This window comes from Rhizophagus irregularis, chromosome 30 (assembly GCF_026210795.1).
Source record: "Rhizophagus irregularis chromosome 30, complete sequence".
NCBI lineage: Eukaryota > Fungi > Glomeromycota > Glomeromycetes > Glomerales > Glomeraceae > Rhizophagus > Rhizophagus irregularis.
Window position 1 is genome coordinate 2,568,744 of NC_089458.1, and position 21,079 is coordinate 2,589,822.

General features: G+C 29.4%; 4 protein-coding genes across 4 annotated transcripts; 3 read left to right on the forward strand and 1 right to left on the reverse strand.

Moving 5' to 3' along the window:
- Positions 1-6: 6 nt before the first annotated feature.
- OCT59_021984 (uncharacterized protein) lies at positions 7-4,871 on the forward strand (the record flags this gene model as incomplete). The annotated part of the gene is made up of 6 exons (XM_025313988.2): positions 7-428; positions 510-737; positions 866-1,029; positions 1,109-1,846; positions 1,920-4,556; positions 4,625-4,871. Exons 1-6 carry the CDS (start codon positions 150-152, stop codon positions 4,869-4,871), a joined length of 4,293 nt encoding a protein of 1,430 aa, XP_025186067.1. The 5' UTR covers positions 7-149.
- Positions 4,872-7,881: 3,010 nt separating this feature from the next.
- OCT59_021985 (uncharacterized protein) lies at positions 7,882-10,303 on the forward strand (the record flags this gene model as incomplete). Its single annotated transcript, XM_025313989.2, has 8 exons — positions 7,882-8,151; positions 8,280-8,566; positions 8,644-8,743; positions 8,811-8,947; positions 9,033-9,248; positions 9,324-9,503; positions 9,581-10,157; positions 10,235-10,303. 8 exons carry the CDS (start codon positions 7,882-7,884, stop codon positions 10,301-10,303), a joined length of 1,836 nt encoding a protein of 611 aa, XP_025186068.1.
- Positions 10,304-10,671: 368 nt separating this feature from the next.
- Positions 10,672-12,810, reverse strand: OCT59_021986 (uncharacterized protein). Its single transcript, XM_066146882.1, has 9 exons — positions 12,754-12,810; positions 12,594-12,679; positions 12,447-12,511; positions 12,334-12,371; positions 12,210-12,224; positions 11,952-12,125; positions 11,834-11,871; positions 11,162-11,752; positions 10,672-11,099 (listed from the first exon to the last, which is right to left on the reverse strand). The coding sequence occupies exons 2-9, from the start codon at positions 12,672-12,674 to the stop codon at positions 10,974-10,976; spliced, it is 1,128 nt and encodes a 375-aa protein (XP_066005981.1). The 5' UTR covers positions 12,675-12,679; positions 12,754-12,810; the 3' UTR covers positions 10,672-10,973.
- Positions 12,811-16,781: 3,971 nt separating this feature from the next.
- On the forward strand, positions 16,782-21,009 carry OCT59_021987 (uncharacterized protein; the record flags this gene model as incomplete). Its single annotated transcript, XM_025313991.2, has 5 exons — positions 16,782-17,417; positions 17,557-17,836; positions 18,015-18,047; positions 18,115-18,417; positions 18,500-21,009. The coding sequence occupies 5 exons, from the start codon at positions 16,782-16,784 to the stop codon at positions 20,494-20,496; spliced, it is 3,249 nt and encodes a 1,082-aa protein (XP_025186070.1). The 3' UTR covers positions 20,497-21,009.
- Positions 21,010-21,079: the final 70 nt, after the last annotated feature.

Below are 21,079 nucleotides of genomic sequence, written 5' to 3' on the forward strand. Positions count from 1 at the left end.
CTCTTTAACAAATCATTCTCTCAAATATTAGGGTTATAATTGCTCATTATTATCATTATTTCATCATTTTTTGCTAAAAAAAAAAGACAATAAAAGAAGAATTTTAAGAGAGATTTATTAAAGTTTGTTTTTAAAAAGTGTTATTAACAATGACTGCCAAACCAACTGAGTTAAGAATTAACGAACTTTTCGAAGTTGGTTCAGATGATGATAACAAGAATGGAACATTAAACGAAGTCGTTGTTCCAACTCCAGAGGTTGTCCAAGCATTAACTGCCCGTAAATATCAAACTGAACTGTACGAGAGGGCGTTAAATGACAACGTAATAGCGGTTCTGGATACTGGAAGTGGAAAAACTTTCATTGCCGTGATGTTGATAAAAGAAATGGTAGCAAAAGAGAGAGAGTTAAGAATGATTAGACGAGAGGTATTATTGATTTCAACATAGAACGGATCTTCCAATTTTTTATTTAAGAGAATATTAATTTTAATTAACCTTATTTTTTAGGAGAAACTCACATTTTTCCTAGTTAATCTCGTACCGCTTGTTTTTCAGCAATCTGACGTGATCAAAGCAAATTGCGATATAAAAGTCATGCGTTTTTGTGGAGAAATGGGTGTCGATTTATGGAGTGAAAAACAATGGAAAAAAACTTTTATAGAATATGATGTTCTAGTCATGACTGCACAGATTTTTTTAAATATTCTTCGTCATGGATTCATTTCCTTATCACAGGTAAATATTCTAATTCCATTAATGATTTGATATCAAAATTAATCATGTTAAAGTAATTAAAAGAAAAGTGTATGTATGTATATATATATGTATGTATGTATTATAAATTTTGATTATTAAATATCAAGGTTAATCTATTAGTTTTTGATGAGTGTCATCATACTTCAAAAAAACATCCGTATAATTTGATAATGAGAGAATTTTATGATCGATGTCCTGAAGAAAATAGACCAAAAATTTTTGGTATGACAGCATCCCCCGTTAATACCCGAAGTGCCATTCATTCTGCTAGGTATCACAGTTTTTTATCTAATAGATACATTTCTTTTATTGCTATACTGATTAACTTCATTTACTATTATTATAAATAGCCACCTTGAACGTAACCTAAACGCTAAAGTATTCACGGCCAGTGATACAGATGAGCTCCGTAGATTTGTCAATCGGCCTGATGAGATAGCTATAAGATATGAGCATCCACCAGATTATCCGGAAACTGAACTTTATAAAATTCTTTGGAAAGAATGCCTTGGTGCAGAAAAATTTCAAAGAGCGTTCGGGTGCGCTTCTCAAGCTCTTCAAATTTTAGGTCCTTGGTGTTCTGATCGGGTTTGGAAATATATATTAGAAGAATTAAATTCTAAATTTGAAGGGAAATTAGATCCGGAGCAATTTGACATGGAATTATTAGAAGCTTTATTAAAAGAAGAAAAAGTTTTAATGCAAAAAGTAACAACTATTATTGATAAATGGGTTTTTCAAAAACCTAGGTGTGACCCCAGTATGTTATCACCTAAAGTAATAAAATTATTACAAATCTTAGATTGTTTTAAGGATCAAGCTGATAACTTTTGTGGAATAGTATTTGTTGAGCGACGTCATACAGCTAATGTTTTAAATTATTTGTTAGGAGAGATAAGTGGTTTAGAATTTATAAAATCAGACGTATTAGTTGGACATGGTACTAGTGAAGAAGGAGATATACAAATGAAATTTAAAGATCAGAACAGAACCATAAGAGCTTTCCGTGATGGAAAGATCAATTTACTGATTGCTACTAATGTAGCAGAAGAAGGATTAGATATCCAACCATGCAATGTCGTTATTAGGTAAGTATAAAAATAATAATTATCTGGTTTATTATTAGTAATTATAACGTTTAAATTTATTTTAATTTTTTAGATTTGATTTTTTCAATACACTGAGAGCCTATATTCAATCTCGAGGAAGAGCTCGTCGTAAAGATTCAAAATATATTGTGATGATAGAAAAGGATAATCTCAAAGAACAAGGCATACTTGGAGAAATGAAAAAAGCTGAGGATGATATGAAGGAATGGTGCCAAATGCTCCCTGAGGATCGTAAATTACAAATGAATGATAATATAGATGATTCGGATGATTCGGATGATGAAGAAGGACAATATTTTATCATTCCTGAAACAGGTGCATTATTGAGTTATGAATCAGCCGTTTCACTTGTTAGTTATTACTGCTCAAAACTTCCTAAAGATGCTTATTGTCAGACATTTCAACCTGATTATAAATTTATAAAAGAACATGGTGGATTTACTTGTCATCTTACTTTACCAAATAATGCACCCGTTCGTGAAATTGTTAGTGAAGTTTGTAGCAGTAGAAGCAAATCAAAAAAAGCTGCCGCATTTAAGACTTGTCTACAATTACATGAGAAAAAGGCATTAGATAACCATCTGTTGCCAGAGATAGAATGGATTGAAGAAGATCATGAAATGCCGAAACTGACCATTGATGAACATGGGTTGGTCGAAGGAGCGAAAAAATCCAAAAGAGAGTATCGTCTTAAATCTCCTGATTTATGGGTTATTGAAGAAGATCAACCCAAGATTCCAGAAGAACTATATTTCACTATTTTTAAATTAGATCTAGATGATGAAAAATATGATGGTAATCCATACCGTACAATGTGTTTATTAACACGTAAACAGTTTCCGGAGATTCCAGCAAGTTACTTATATTTTCATGGAGTTCCTAAAACACTTAATGTGCTTCCTTATTCAACACCAATTAAAATCGATCTTGAAAGGATGCAGTTGATTTTTAAATTTACTTTACGCATATTCACTTCTATAGTCAACAAAGAGTTTATATGTGAATTTGAAAATTTCCCATATCTCGTAGTGCCGCTTGTCAAAAATACACCTATCAATGAACATACTCCTAATTTCATTGATTGGGAAGATATAGAAAAGGCTGTTAACGAAAAACATATACCTGTTGACGTGAGTAACATATCTGACGACATGATGGATGCTGTGATAATCGATTATTCAGACAATTTACGGCGTTATTTTGTTCAATCTATACGACATGACTTAAATCCAATGTCTCCAATTCCAGAAGGAATGGCAATACGTGAAAAAGGTTGTAAAAATTTTGCGGAATATTATAAAAAAACATTTGACTTGGATACAATTTATCCAGATCAGCCGATATTTCAAGTTCGTAAAATTTCAAAGGTTATGAACTTTCTACAACCTGTTCCTGGAGCACTTCCAACTCAAAAGGGTCGAACGGCAACATTTGTAATTCCAGAATTTTGTAAACAATATACAATACGGGCTTCCGTTTTTAGGTCTGCCCTTATGATACCTGCTATACTCACTAGAATCAATTCTCAACTATTAATATTAGAATTACGATTAAAACTTGATTTACCTATAACTGATCAATTATTATTAGCGGCAACGACAACACCGTCTGCCAATATGGAGATGGATTATGAACGTCTCGAGACGTTGGGCGATTCATTCTTAAAATTTGTCGTAACGATAAGGTTATATGTCATGTTTCCTGATAAACATGAAGGTCAACTCCATTGTCAACGTATAAGAATTATTTGCAACAAGCAGCTATATAGAAGTGCAAAGAAGTTGCATCTCTATGAATATATAACATCACTTCCATTCAATCGTAGAGCTTGGAGACCAGCTGGTATGATCACCGCACTAGATGGACCCGACACGGTGGAACAAGAAAAAACTCATGGTTTAGCTGATAAGACTCTTGCTGATGTTGTAGAGGCAATGCTAGGTGCTGCTTTTTTGAGTGGAAAATTAGATGCTGCTCTTAAAGCTGCTATCGCATTGGAAGTTCCATTCGATGACATTACAGAATGGGATCATTTTCATAAAAATAATAAAAATCCTCCACGTGTTAAACAAAAAGCACTCAAGGCACTGAATATTGAAAAAATTGAAGAAATATGTGGATACACATTCAAAAATAAGATACTGATCGCAGAAGCATTAACACATGCTAGTTTACCTAATTCGGTAACATCATGTTATCAACGTCTTGAATTTTTAGGAGATGCAGTATTGGATTTTCTGACTGTTAAATATTTATTTGAAAAATACCCCGATGGTAAACCAGGATTAATAACAGATCTTAAGGATGCATCTGTTAACAATCAAATTCTTGGAGCAATTTGTGAACGAATCGGTCTTCAAAAACACATTATTCACTTTTCGCCAAAGTTGATGTCGGGAATCACTGCTTTCGTAAAAATTTTAGATGATATGCGAGATAAAGGTGAAACTGTTGGAGAATATTGGAGTGATTTGGACGTTCCTAAAGTTATGAGTGATGTTGTTGAAAGTATGTTGGGAGCTGTTTTTGTGGATTCAGAGTTTGATCCGGATGTACCACAAAGAGTATTTGATAAGTGGATTGCACCTGTTTTAAATGAGCACGTCACTCCTGATACATTAAAGGTCCATCCAGTGAAAAGACTAACAGAATACTTTCAAAAAGGAGGATGTACTATGTTGTTATTGAGGTATGATATTTTTTTTTCAATCAGTTTTCTTTTTATTTTTACTAATTGTTAAATTTATAAAATAATAGAAACCATACAACTGAAGGGCCCGAAGCACAGGAATCACCAGACTCTCAAGGTTGTACTATCTTTATTCACGATGACGCCGTATCGCACGCGAAATCAAATAATGTTCGTTCAGCAAGGAAGATGGCAGCTCAAATAATTTTAGACAAAATTGATAGTGATGCCGATTACTTTAAAAGGACGTGTACGTGTGTAGCTCTTCCCAAGGTGATCAATGATGACGATGATGATGAAGAATTGGTAGATTAAATAACAAATCATAACAAATTTGCAAACTTTTATTTAAGTCAAAAAAATATTTTCATATAACAAATAAATTATAATTTTATTTTTTATTTAATAAATCAATATATTATCTGAAAATTAAAAGAGAAAGAATTAGTTAATTCTATATAAGATTGAAAAAAATTATATATGTTTGTTGGTAACGGGACCAAAGTCTACTTATTTTATACATATATACTGTATAATACTTTGGTTCAAGAACCAACGATTTTTATTATACCCAATAAATGACGAATAACTTTTCGTTAAATAAAGCGAGAAGACTCGTGAATCAATTGGGATTACAGCCAAACTCCAATATAACGATATGTCAGGATCCATATGAAAATCTTTAAAATATCATTATAACAAAATTATACCGATTTTTATATATTCTCTCATAAAATTTTATCGTTATTGAATATCGAAATCAAACTGTAAATCACGTGAAATTAACATAAAAATCACTTACCCTTGAGTAAGGAATGAATAGTATTTACCACAATTAGGTAGGTTATTGAATACGTAAGTATGTACCTCATATTAAGAAAGCATTAGAAGAAAGAAAAAAAAAAACTGAGATCCATTCTATTTATATAATAACGTGATATTATTATGTAATAGGGTAATGCAATTAGTTCACGACTTCACGTGGGTTTATGCGACTACTTTTTTAAAAATATCTAAATTAATTTTGATTTTTTATATTTTATAAAATATAAGTGTATTATTATATGAAATTTTGCCATGTGAAATAAATAATAAATGCCGCAAAATTTATTGTTACTATACAGTAATCACACAATAGTTATTCTATTTTTTTTTCTGCAGCGTATATAATATAATTATGAGTATATGCAACTAAATAATATCATTGACTACCACACATTTATCATACCATATGTGCACTATCAGCCTTCCATCTATCTGCATAGGTAGTAAGAACATAAGGTAGGTTATGTTTGAATAACCACTTCTTAGAGCTAAAAGTCAAAATACAATGTTATTATATAAATAATTACATACTAATTTCAGTATAATATAATATATATAATATATATATATATATATTTGAAATTAGTTATATAAAAGTAAATTATATATAAATTTACTTAGTACATCTAACTCAAGATTACTAATATTACCATCTAGTATTATAGCTCCTAGTTATACAAAAATACTTTCAAATAAAAAATATTCAAAAAATTGCTTATTTTAGGGGTATTTTTCAGAAAATTTTAAACTACATACCCCTGCTTTTTAGCTAACTAATAATCCAAATTCAATAGATTTATACCATTGAATTCATCTCAATAAGAGGAATCTAATGATAATGGTTTTGTTTTCTATCTTTAATACTTATTAAGATACAATACAGAGTAATTTTTTTATTTAAATCCTAATCTGATTTATATGATTAAATTAGATATTTTAATTTTATTCAAAAATTGACATTTTTAATATAAAATTTTGGTTATAATTAAATACTAAATTGCTATTATATGCAAATTATAATCATTAATTATATATATATTGTTTAAATAAAATTTACAGAATTAGTTGATTTATAAAGTTCATATTTCAGTATATAAATAATTTATTTTCTTTTTACAATATTTGTGGTAATTAACAATACTAATTAAATCCTTTTTTTACCCATTTCTGTATGGTTGATTTAAATAATACATTTTATAGAAGACAACTGCTATAATTTAGTAAAACTAAGGAAATATATTATGTTAATTAAAATTACATTTATTATATTACGATCAAAGATTAAGCCGACTAATTATCCGAAGCGAAAAAATATTTACAATTTATATAATTTAATAAAGCTAAAATAAGGAAATTAATAAGTTTAAGCTTTAACAAAATTATTTTTATAATACAGTATTAGGCTATTAGCTCAGCAGGGGGCATGTAATTTTTGAATCGCGAATTTAATCAGGTTATTAAAGGTTATTATGAATCAAAAGAAAGAAGTAATCTTTTAGTTCTTACAAATGCATTAGATAAATATGACAAATAAGATTTCACTTACATAAATAATACTTTACATTTGTCACGTAATCGGTGTCAAAAAAGTACTGATCTTGGGGATAACTAATAATCCGTATTTTTTAGAACACAAGAAATCGGGCATTAATTAATATTACTTAAAATGAATCATCATGGAATATTAATTAATACCTCCCATTTTTGTAAATTGATTATCTAACGAAACAGATTGGATAATTGGATAATCGAAATGTGTGATTTTGATTGGTTAATAAACCAACATCAGAAAAGGTTGACATGTACGGAATCTTGCTTGAGAAGTTGGCGAATCACATGTTATTTACAATTTGCCCAATATCGGCAACATATCATACCATATTGTCATATTTACAAACAGAGGCTGTGTGGGAATTTGGTTTAACGTAGATTAGTAGATAATGAAGAGATTGTCCGAATCTACGGCAAAAAAAGGAGTTTTTACATCTGAATATTAGCAAATGCCTACGCTTATTTGCTTAAACTAGGATCGTAAATCTCTAATAAGTAAATATGGAATTTGTGACGTCAATTAGATTTTCATTCAACATGATACAAAATTGGGGTATCGTGCGTGCAATAAGTTTTCTTTCCTCCGAACTTTTTTTTCAAAAAGATAAATTAACCAAGGATCCTTTTTTTCTCTCCCATTAACGAAAAATTTTGCTTAATTTTACGTTAATTACATAATTTATATGAATAATTTTTTTTTGAAAAAAAAAAATTTTTTGCTCCCTGACACGGAGCTCTGATTCCGTTTTTATACACAATAAACCCATTTTATTATTTAATGAATGATACTTGGCTGATTTTTACTTGTTCTAAATGATATCAGTGATATTGACGTTAACATATTTTGTTATTATAACCTATTAATATATCTCGCTGCGCTTTTTTAATATTACGATTCTATTAGTTACGCAATTTAGTTACAAATAAGAAATTCGTATAAATAGTTCAAATGAAGCCTTTAAATTTATTTAATTCCAATTCGCAACCGTCTTTTGAATCGGTTAATAATAACCATTGGGATCTTTTAGCATCCTCCTTTTATCACACTTTATATAATTCCCTCCCTTTTCGATTATTAGTTTTAGGGAATCAAAATTTGTCATCCAATTACTATATATATTATTTCTCTCCAATATATACAAATCTTAAACAATACTCCATAACAAATTTATTACTTGCCTATACTCTTCCTCTTCTTTATATTTTCTCCCCAACTTTGGTAAGTTTCTAAATATAATGACGCGCATTAAACATATGATTATGAGAGAATTTGACGATAATAAAATAGGGATAACGCATGTACTGCGGTTTTGACTAATTGCGATGTTTTTATCCTTTCTATTTCAGATTGTACCCGCAATATTTGTTCGTTCTTTACAATTTTTTGCTTCCAAAACAGCTGCTATAAGTAACAGTTTAACCTCAAATAAATCTCGTTCTTCAACACTCTTCAACCTGTCGTCCGCAAGCAGTTCCGGTTCTTCTTCCCCTCCCTCTTCTCAGAGGGGAGATAACGGGGATTCCATTCAAGATATAGAGTATTGGTTGCAAAGATGCTCAATATGTTTTGATGCCCAATTGGATTTTTGTTTGGAAGTTTGTCGAGACCAATTCTGCAGAGATTGTTTTCAAAGGTAAATTATTAAAATTAAAGAAAACATAAATATTAATAAAAAAATTCATTAATCCCTCACATATTTGAATAATTTAGATATGTTAAAGAAGTTGTTCATAATTCTTGGGGCCTCAGCATAACAAAAATAAAATGTCCTGTATGTCATGAAGTTGTACCCCAATCTGAATGGAGCAAGGTAAAAAAAAAAAATAAAATAAAATAAATAAAATAAAAATTTTTTTTAATACAACTATTTTTTATAGTATGTGGATCAAAATACAATTGACTTATATAATATGTACAATAAACCATACCGCTCTTTCTCTCGTTGTTGTTCTGGATGCGGTGAAGAAGTCTTTGCTGCTCAAGTATTTCAAGTTTGTTCTGAGGAAAAAGAAAAGTAGGTTTACTAAAATAATTTGGTGGCATAATTATTTTAAGTATACTTAAAAAAAAAAAAAAAAAATTTTTTTTTTCTTTTTTAGATATTTTAAAGATATTTCCAATCATCTTCGCAAATTTTTGGAGACCTATGGAAATATTAAGGGATCTAATACGGACAATCAATCTGATACCGATAATTTTATTACTAAATTTGAAGCTGATTATTTAGTTTACATTTCTGAAGAGAATACCACCATTGAAATCATGGAAATGTATGAACATATTACTGAGAAAATGGGAAAAATTCTTGGCTTGAGGTATAATTTTTCAGAATATTAGATAGATTAATTGAATAAGCATCTGATAATTAACAATTTATTTAAATAAATTAGATTTAACTTAAACAAAAAACGTCCTTTAAAAAATTCTTCACATCATAAATTAAAAACGCATGCTGATATGGTAAAGGCTGCAGCAGAAATTTCCTCAAAATTTGTTGCATTGGAAGTTCGGCCAGAAGCATGGAGAGAATTGCAATTTATGCACATTTCTAATTTTCCACAATCCAATTGGTAATCATAAGTTTTTTTATATATCTTATTTCAAGAATTTATTTTTAATTTTACATTTCGGTGTAAAATTTCTTTAGTTCTAAATGTAAAAAGGACATTTGTCTTCAATGTGGGGACCCTACTCATCATACAGGAATGACATGTATTCAGTACATGCGTCATAAGGTGGCAAATCCTCATTTATTTATCACAAATCAATCTTTACTATGTAATGATAAAAATGACATTACGGATGCTCTTGAAAATACTAAATGGAAACTTGCAAATTCAAAATCTTGTCCGAATTGTTCAATATTGATCAATCGTGATGATGGATGTAATAAAGTTGATTGCTTGCATTGTGGATATAGATTTTGTTGGATTTGTAGAAGTGGCTGGTCAGAGAAATGCGGATTTTATCGATGTAGGATGGGTAAGCGAAAGAAAGGCAAAGATAAACAATCTGCACGTAAGCAGCAAAATTCTTCACAACTTCATATTCAACATGTTAATAATAATGTTAGCGAAATATCACAATTTGGAGGATCTCGAGATGATGTAGAAATGTCAGATTCTTTTCAAACTGAAGAGGAAACAGAATATGATTATGATGAAAATGATGTTGATGATGAGGCTGTTGTATTGAATGCATTGGCTCAAAGTTTAGATGACCAAGTAAGTAATTAAAAAAATATTGAAAAAAAATTGTGGTTTTGAATAATAATTATTATTTAAATATTAATTTTTTATAGCCCGAAATCGGAGTTCCTAATGTTTTCTTGATTCAATCTAAAATAACCCCAACTGATTCAAATTTTTAGAAAAAAATTACATAATTACATTTTTTAAATACACATCTCTTTTTTTATTGATTTTGAACAAAGCGGGAAATCGGGCGTAGCGTTTGGGAATACTTCTTTTTTTGGTTATGATTTTTTTTTTCTTTTGTGATGTATCTTTTTTTTCAAATTAGAAATAAATATAACGGGAAAACTTGGTTGGTATATATGTGAAATTTTTTTGATGTATATGATGTATAGTAATCTTTATAAATTTGTATATTTACTATTTCTATGCTTTTTTTTTTATTGTTAAGGAAATTATTTATATTTCATCTCCTTTTCCTGTTTTTCAAAATAGATGATACAAATTTCCAAATGAATGTTATAAATTAAATGATAAGTTGATTTATATATAGAGTTTGTATTATTTAAATTATTTATTAGAGTTAAATACAAATAACAATATTAGATAATAAATGTAGAAATATATTTATATTCTATATCTTATGATTCAAAATCTCATTATTCTATAAATTATTAGTCCTATTAGTCCAGAATAAAATTATTAGCTATTAAATAATAAAATATAATAATGATAATTAATGTATAATAATAAGTTTAAATCTAATTAATATTATATATATTTATAAATCAGATTAATGATTAAAAAGTATTGAATTATTTAATAATATTAAATTATTTCATTTTTTCATTTTTTTCCCGGTTTTCCTTGTCGATTTAACATAACCAATTGTAGTTTTCTTTGCACCACATGCAAATCTTTTTCTTCAAGTTCATCCATCAAAGCGAGAACGGCGGTAAGTACATTTGAATGCTATAAATATATAAATAATAAATAATAATTTTTTTTTAAAAAAAAAAAAATTTGTAACCAACCTGCCGTGGATCACCTTTAATATTGATATCCTCACTAATATTACTCAATTTTGGAGGAGGAGTTCGAGATGGTGCCCTACTTAAAGGAGCTGACGTTGCCTTTCCCGGTGACTTAGGTTGGAGATTACCAATTCCATTTGTCTTAGAACTTCCATTATTAGATTTTGATTTTACTAACTTAATACCACCTTCTTGTGAAGGTGGTGGTGTTCGTGATGGTGGTCGTGATGGTGGTCGTGATGGTGGTCGTGATGGCGGTCGTGATGGTGGTCGATTTGAATTTATAGCAGGTGATCGTGCACGAGGACTATTTTGACCATTTCCTTGAAAAGATAAAATCCCATTTGGATTTACTCTAATAGGTTTAGGCGATTTATAAAACGAATCAAGATCATAATTTGTTTTAGGTGTCCAGGATGAACTTTTGAATAAATTTGTGCCTATATTATCTGAAGATGTCGATGTGAAATCATTATCACTATCAATATTTCCGTTTTTTTTTGAAAACTCGTTTTCATTCAATCCTTCATTAGATGAACTTTTACTTGAAGTCAACCGGTTACGAATTTTAGGAGGCATCGTAGATGGTAACTATAATAATTAAAATAATTTGAAATAAAAAAAATCTGCGATACAATAATAACAAAAGACCTAATAAAAATTCAAACTTACGCTACTCATTGAAGCGAGGACTTCTTCATCTGTAACATCTAATTTATGATAAAATTGCGTTTAGTTATAAAATTTTTTTTTTTTAATATATAAAACTCTTAAAAGTTTATCTATCTACCATGATGATCCAATTTTTTTAACCAAGGTAAATATCTTAGTACTATGCTTCGATATTTCGTTTCATCATCGGCACATGGATTATCACATAACCAAAGTACTTCTAAATTTCTTAAAGTAGTAAGATGTTTCACTTGTTCAACATCATTAATAAAATTCTTTCGCAGATAAAGTTCTGTTGTTAAAATAATTAAATATATTATTATTAAAAATATTTACACAAATAAATTTAAATTATATGTTGGTATATTATATATACCTTTTAATCCTTTGCCTTATTAAAATTAAAAGTAATTCCAACGAAATATGAATAAGGCCAAAAGTTGAAAATTTTTTGATAACAATTAACCAGCATACTATTAGAAATTATAAAGCTGACTCACATTCGGAAAGTTGTTCCAGAGAAGTGAGATTATTTACACTACAATAAACATAAATGAAAAAAAGTTAATTTGGATAAGTTAAAATATAATTTTTATTATTATTATTACTTTACCTCAAACTTAGTGTTTCTAAGCTACTACAATTTTTCAATGTTCCAATGTCGTCTAGTTCGCAACCCTAAGAAATAAAAACAGAGAGTTGAACATCATAAAGATGTCAAACCAAGAAAAAAGCAAAAAAAAAACCATGTTTTGAATACCCATAAATTCAAGTTTCGAACTTCAACAACAGATTTTGCACTCGATTTGGTTAAAATGAGTTCGTCTGTCAGAATTGCCATAGTTTCTTTATGATTAAAAATAAAAATTAGTTGTAAGATATAAACGTTACGTAATTTTAATGTGATAATGATCAAAAACCTATTTCTTCCGTGGTTATGAATTAAATTATAAAAAACGCATTATAAGTTAAAATTTAAAAAAGATATAATGATGATATACACCTAAATAATTTAAAATTCGGCTGTGTGATACTGTCTGTGGTTCAGACGCGATTTTTTTGTCTTTGTCTTCGGGATTTAATTTTTTTATACAGGTGGCGATCAATCAGCTAATATTAATGTGGATAGTCATCACATGTTAATATAATATAAATAGCATATGATCCTGCTTTATAATCACAATAAAGAGCTGAATTTTTCAAAAATATGAAACCACTTACTGCATAAATTTTATAATATAGAATTTACCATCATTTGAATCGTTTTAATGAGACAAATCTAATGAGTCAAAATTCAATCTTTGGATCAAAAGATATTATAAATGGCTTAGCACGATCTTTTCTATAGAAGATTCAATGATGCAACCTAACATGGCTTTTTCCCGTATAATCATTACATTACCTAAAAACATCAAATACAATAACTGATAAGTGAAGTCCAATCTGTACGCTGTGTATTAATGAATTTAATATTAAATAAATATAATTTATATCAATTTTCTTTAAATTGTGGTATTACGCATCGGTACATATAATTAACATTCATTCAAAAATCGCAATTGTCATGAGCGAGTTATTCATTTACCGAAAATTATAGGAACTATATGCATACAATGGAGTTTCTTGAAAATTGCTGCGCCACGAAAGCATTTTAGAGAGTAAAAAAAAAAGAACGTTTTTGCTAACAAACTCAAACTATGGAGAGACCACTAACTATTAATACTTTATGATAAATCAAAATTTAGACAAGAGTTTGACGTTCACCAGGTGAGATCATATCAATCTGTTTCTGAAAACTACCGCAACGAAATTTTTATTATGAATAAAGAGAATAAAGATCAGTATCTAGATTCTCGAATTTTATTTGTAAAAATGGCAGAAATTTCGTAAATTATTTGGTGAAGAAATAAAGGTCTTTCAACATTATACAAAACTAAAGATGTAGTTTCGGATGCAATTGTCATTACTCATTACAAAAGTGTATCTTCTTATCGTAATTAAAATGAAACTGAAAATTTAACTACTCAAGCGGCTGACCTTAAGCCAAATTTATGCTCCGAAAAAAATTTCAAGTGGTGCAACTGACCGTACCTCCTCATGTTGAAAACTACTTATGAACCTGCTGATGGACTCCTTACCTCTCATTTCTACTAATGAAGTATATCTAGTAACATTTAGGACATGAGAATTCAAAAAAAACATCAAAAGATGCCTTGGAGGAAGTATGTCTACATTAGTCTTTCCATAAGTTTGAGATTGGTCAATTCATGAGAAATGCTGGGGCTATTTCAATAAATTACCGTCAGTTAATGAACTAGAGAAGTTTTACAAATCTTTACAGAACCTCTGAAATATCTTCAGTGTTCACTCAGATCATTCACGTAAGCTACTTTGAAAAGCAATAAGCGGAAATCAAATTGTGCGGCCAAAATGGAATGGCGCAAAAATTGATGACAACAAGATTCATCATGGTGGTGATGGATTATATCGAGTCCATTGATGATTATGTAAATATCAAAGATATTAGGATGTCATTGAGAATTTACACAAGTAATAATATTGTCTTTGACGTTTGACATCTAGTTTCAAATGAGAAAGTCAATATTTATGGGCGGGTGAAGAAGGAAAGGATCGTTATTCATCCTTCATGAGTAGTGAAATTGTTTGATCACTAGCCACTAGGAAGTCGAAGAAACATTACATCATCTGTTGAAAAATGAGTAGAATTAATTATATATTAAGTTAGCTTATGTGACAAATTGTGTATTTGTATTATGTAATCGCAAGTATAATTATTTCATTCGGAACTAATACATCTACCTGATCTAAAATTTTAGTAATGCGCGTGACAATAATATTACATACACACTAGGAAACCGTCAGGGATGACCACGTGAGTACAGAAACCCAACTTTGTATTAAATTTTTTCATAGTGCATATATTATTCTTTGCTTCGCTTTGCCAAGACTATTATTACATAAAATACAATAAATCGCAGATAATCATGTAAACAGAACCCAGTATATGCCAATTTTTATGAAATCTTTTTTAAATCATTATAAATAAAAAAATATTTTTTGATTTTTGTGAATGGTAGAATAAAGCTATTAAAGAAACGTGATTAGAAATACTAAAAGTTTTACTTAAAAACTTCATGTTTGATTACATGAGTTTTTTCACTCTTATTTTACCAATTTTAATTAATAAATAATATGGTAAAAACATTAATAAGGAAAGGATTATAAAAGTGAAAAATAAAATATTTTTATTTAGAATATTAAATATTTCTATACTTTATTTTTAATGCTAAAAATATTATTATATATTTAATTTATTTTATTAGTGCAGTAATGCAGACTAACCTGTTACAATTTTTGAATGGTAATGTAAAAAAACAATAAATGACACTAATAAGCAATGCAATTGATTTGAATTATATTATTTAGATTAAAATGTAAGGATTAATAATGCTGCTTTATTAAACATTTATAAGCATTCACAGTAGAAAATTACAAAAAATTAATTTTTTTTTTAATTCTTTATATAGAAATTTCTAATTAATAAATCATATATTCAAAAAGTAATAATTTGAAAAAATAATGTATAATTCACAAAAAATCACATTATATATATTGTTTAAATATATACATATATATAATAATATATATATAACTAAATTTATTATAGTATTTTAGTTATTAAAAAAAATATAGCTAATAAAATCTATTGATTTAATATTCAAATACTAATAAATCTAGATAATGTTGAAAATAAAAAAGTAAAGAATCTAAAATAATTGAAAAAAAGCCCAACCTTTAGCAATTATATGAGAAAAAAGCCGATTATTTACTTGGCAAAAACAATTTTTTATTAATAGCAAACCAAAAATAGAAAATTATTAATAGTAAATCGGAAAATTGGACTAATCCGGTATTATTAAAAAACTCCATTTCAGGAAAAAAAGTACAATAAATATAGATTATGTAATATTTCAAAATACCCAAAATTCATATTTGATATACACATATTTAGGTGAAATAGCTGAAATCATTATTTGCACATGATAAATTCTTGAATATAATGAAAAAATTAAATTAGCTAGCATTCCAAAGAAATATCACTATCGGAGATATATTAATATTTAATATTTAAAAAAGATATATAAGAATATCCATTTTAGTTTGATAAAAATTTTATTGTTTAATTTTACAGCCAAAAAAAAATATAATTAGAAAGGTTTTGATGTAGTGCTCAGCAATGTGAAAAATTATTTGTGAACATCTGATTCGATATGTATGCACTTTCACTGATTTCGTATTGGAACAAATTATTTTTAGATTTTACTGCCCTGCATGCCTACATTCCCTACATGCGTTCTCAATTACATCACAAAAAATATGATTTTTCTTTGAATTTTTTGATCGGCTGTACCATAAATGGCCAATCATCAAATTAACCGAGTAAAGATTTTTTATTCATTTTCGCTCAATAAGAATGAAATTAATTTCTCAATTTTTGATAATTTTTTCATGTATAAATGATGATTAAATGAATAAATGTTATTTTACGGTGTAACTTCATATATCAAAATCGCTCAAAATTTGATTTATCAATTTTTATGTACCGCACGGCGCGATGAGTAGGTTTTTTATTAATATTTTTTATACATAACAATTACAACGTCTTGTGAAATACCTCCCAAATTTGTCACACTCCAAATTGGTCCCCATGGCTCCATGGCTTAGATTTTGTGACTTAGTTTATTTTCATACTGTGAAACATAATTCTATACTTTTTCGTATATACAAAGTTGTTGTATCTCACGATGAAGCTCTGAGCAAAAAAAAAACCCAGAATATCTTCCAATTTTTATAAGTATTTATAATTATTTTTTTTTTAGTTTTATTACTCTTCATTTTATTATTTTTTTTCTTTTTGAGAAAACACATGCCAACAACACAACCAACAACAGCAACACCTGGAGTTGCTTCTACGCAAATAGACTATAAATATTATTATAAAGATCCACTAGAAAAAGAATTACCTCCAACACCAATTGAAAATGAATATACTAAAAATGGAGCATCGGACGAGTCTGCTGGTAGCTTTGACGGTAGCAATTCTCATTATTCGTCAGAGGACGAGAACGACCATTTTCATCCCGCTAGTGAAAATCTCGATAATGATACCTTAATGCATGGATACGATAATAATTTGCTTCAAGTGGAAAATAACGGTCCAACAATATTACGTGATTCGCCCGTACCTTCGGAACTACCAGTGTATTCCCCACCAGACGAAGATATTCAACATAAAGAATCCGTAAGAAAAAAGCCTGAAAAAACCGCATCTCGAGAAGTTCCTCGACAGCGTCAGCAAGCTTCAAATTATTCCCCTCCTGTCATTACTACTTCAGATCCGAATGGCGAAACAATTTCAAATAACACAACTGTATCAGATACTAGTAGTCATATAAAAGTTAAACCAAAAAAGGTTTTGGGTAATTATACTTTGACAAAAACTTTAGGTGCTGGTAGTATGGGAAAAGTAAAGTTAGCTGTTCATTCACTAACTGGAGAAAAGGTAAATTTAATTATAAAAGTTGAATTGACTAAAAAAAAAAAATAAATTAAACAATAATTAATATTACATGATAAGCGAAATGATTTTTAGAAGAATTTTTTTTATCAACATTTTAATTTTTTAATTTAATTAATTATAGTTGGCTGTAAAAATAATTCCACGTTCACATCCATCTGATAAAGACTCTTCTTCAAAAGATGATAACAAAGAAACTCGCACTATTCGCGAGGCATCAATAATGCTTTTGTTACATCATCCTTATATAGTACAGCTTAGGGAGGTTATGGTACTACCACACCATTATTATATGTTTTTTGAATACGTAAATGGTGGACAAATGTTAGATTACATTATCAGTCATGGAAAATTAAAAGAGAAGCATGCAAGAAAATTTGCTAGACAAATAGCTAGCGCTTTAGGTGAGTCTTTGAAACCATAGTCTATAACGACTATATTAATTTCAAAAAAATTTGATACATATTAATTTTTGTGTATGGCTTTAAATTTTATTGAAAAATAATTATGCAAGTTTTTATTTCAACATTTTTCATAATATCGATACATTCGCTTTTTTTGATTCATTATAAATCTATACAGATTACTGTCACAGAAATTCCATTGTGCATCGAGGTTTGTATCTAAATTATTACAATTTATATCGTTGTCTCAAATATTCATTTTTTTTTTTTGATTATAGATTTGAAAATAGAAAATATCCTAATATCTAAATCCGGCTCCATTAAGATAATTGATTTTGGTTTATCGAATTTATATTCACCACGATCTCATCTTTCCACGTTCTGCGGTTCACTATATTTCGCAGCCCCTGAATTATTAAATGCAAAATTATATACTGGGCCGGAGGTGGACGTATGGAGTTTTGGAATTGTTCTTTATGTACTTGTATGTGGAAAAGTCCCTTTCGATGATCAAAGTATGCCTGCTTTACATGCTAAAATTAAGAGAGGTGTTGTCGAATACCCTGGATGGTTGAGTAGCGGTAAGTGCTTTTACATGCATTAAATTATTATTATTTTTTTTTTTATTAAGTGTGCCTATATTGATGTTGCATTTTTATCAAGATTGTAAACACCTCCTTTCACGTATGCTTGTTACCAATCCAATGCATCGAGCTACTCTTGCTGAGGTAATGAGTCATCCTTGGATGAATAAAAACTATGATGGTCCACCGGAAAATTACCTACCACCACGTTCTCCACTTTCCCTTCCATTAGATCCTGAAGTGATACATGGCATGACTGGTTTTGAGTTTGGTATTGAGCAAGAAATTAAATTACGTCTTGAAAATATAATTAAGAGCGACTCTTATCAAAATTCAATAAAAGCTCAATATTATCATCATCAACTTGGTGGTTCATTAGATCATAGGAAAAAAAGTGGAAGTTTTGAATATTATCGTAAAAAATTATCAGGCTCGAGTGGTTCAATCCATGAGGATAAAGCTATAACGGCTGATCCTTCTCAAGCAGTTCATCCATTAATATCAATTTATTATCTTGTCAAAGAGAAAATGGAAAGAGATCGTTTAATACAACAAGGTGGAATCCCCAAATTTGGTTCTTCATCATCGCTTGTTGAAACGAATAGTATGCATATTCCTCATGTTCCAGTACCTGATCCTTCACATCCAAGCGATACTGGTTTTGATGTTAACATGCGCGGATCAGTACCACCTGGAACAAATGCAACCTCACCACCAGTTGTTAGACGTGCAACAGTTCCTTCTGGAACTAGACCTCGTGCAAGAACAAGTGGTGAAGGTGATCTACTAAATATGGTTACAGTTCCACCAGTAGTGGACGAGGGAGAAATTCCTGAGGAAACTACGGATGAAATTAGTGGGGAGTTGAATTATGGTAGGAAGAGCAGCGAACAAACAACAAATAGTAATACCAGTTCAAGCGGTGGACTAATAAGACGCTTGAGTTTAGCAATAGTGGGGCTACCACGAGATTCAATGTCACCTCCTATCTCACCAAATTCAATCGGTTCTACTTCTCCAAAAGGTCAACCTGAGCATTTACATCGACGTCATGGCTCAACTCCAAGTGGTCCTAAGAGAGATAGTTCTGGTAGTCATCTATCTAGCAAGATTTCCAATATGTTAGCTAGGGCAACTACTGTTTCTGAAGCGGATTATAAACGTCATCGTCAAAGAAGTTCGGTTGGTAGCAATAGATTGGTTCATAATAACGCTGGAAACCCTCCAAAGTCTCCTGGTACTAAAGTTCCTGTAGGCGCTTTACCACAATTAAATGACCCATCTTCACAACAAGATAGATCTAACTTTCCTCCAAGTTCTAATGCTACAAATCGAGTAATTCATCAACGTAGTTCTTCGATTAATCAAGTTCCCAACCAAAATTCACAAAGCCCAAATGACTTTAATTTCCCACCTTCCTCTTCACCACATTCACCTTTACCTGGTGGCACAGCAGACTCTTGGATTAGACCAGTATATCTTAAAGGATTGTTTAGTGTAGCAACAACTTCAACAAAACCTCCATCAAGTATACGTCAAGATATAATAAGGGTACTTGATCGCATCGGGGTTAAATGGCGAGAAGGCAGAGGAGGATTTGAATGTGTACATATACCAAGTATTGATCTAAAATCTATAGTTACTAATCAAGGAGGAAAAAATGATCAATATTCAGGAGTTACAAATCATCATCATACTTATTTTAATCGACATGAACGTAGAGGAAGTCATTCCTCGGGAAATTCAGCGGCGTCATCGTCATCTTCAACTTCATATAAGGATAGTTATGCACAAGGTCAGGACCTTCATTTCTCTGCAGATGGTGAAGTTCGACTTTCATTATCACCTCCAAATGGGGGGTTTGGAAATAGCCAGTCTGATAGTCATAGCAGCGGTAGTATTCCCTCTTCAACTGCAACTGCCAACGTTACAGATTTAGTTGTAAGATTTGAGATATTTATTGTTAAAGTCCCATTATTACTTGGAGTACATGGATTACAATTTCGCAGAGTTGCTGGTGATCCATGGCAATACAAAAACATGTGCTCAAAGATCTTGGGAGAACTAAAATTGTAGCATAACAAAAATTCAAAAAAAAAAAGTTAATAACATTATTTAGATCAATAACTTCTTATATTTATTTTTATTATTTATACCAATTTTTCAAAAAAAAAAATTTGGTCCAATTGTAAATGTGTAACAAAAAATTTTCTAGTTGTAGATAGGTGTTTTTTTTCATTTTACATATAATAATAGCCTTTTATGCATTTATATTTTATTATTACTATTGTTATTGACAATTTTATTATATTATTTATTATTATTTATCAGAATTGTTTAAATATTGTAGATGTATGTAGTTAGTTCTGCGATCATTTCGAAGTCAAATCAAATGTACAAAAAAATTTTTTATATTTCCATTTACTCTATTTTGACTTCGTCAAATTTTTTATTCTTTTTTTTGGATGATTTTTTTGTATGTAAATTTTTTTTTTGATATTAAATATATTGTAAAGTTAACCAATGAATAATCATCGGACTTATACTATAAAAAGTGTAATTCAGGCAACTTTACTGAGATGAAATTAAAGTATCAAATTCGCGTTCCGCGTTAATGTAACGTATGCAATGTTGATAGGCAATCAAGTGACTCGGTGGC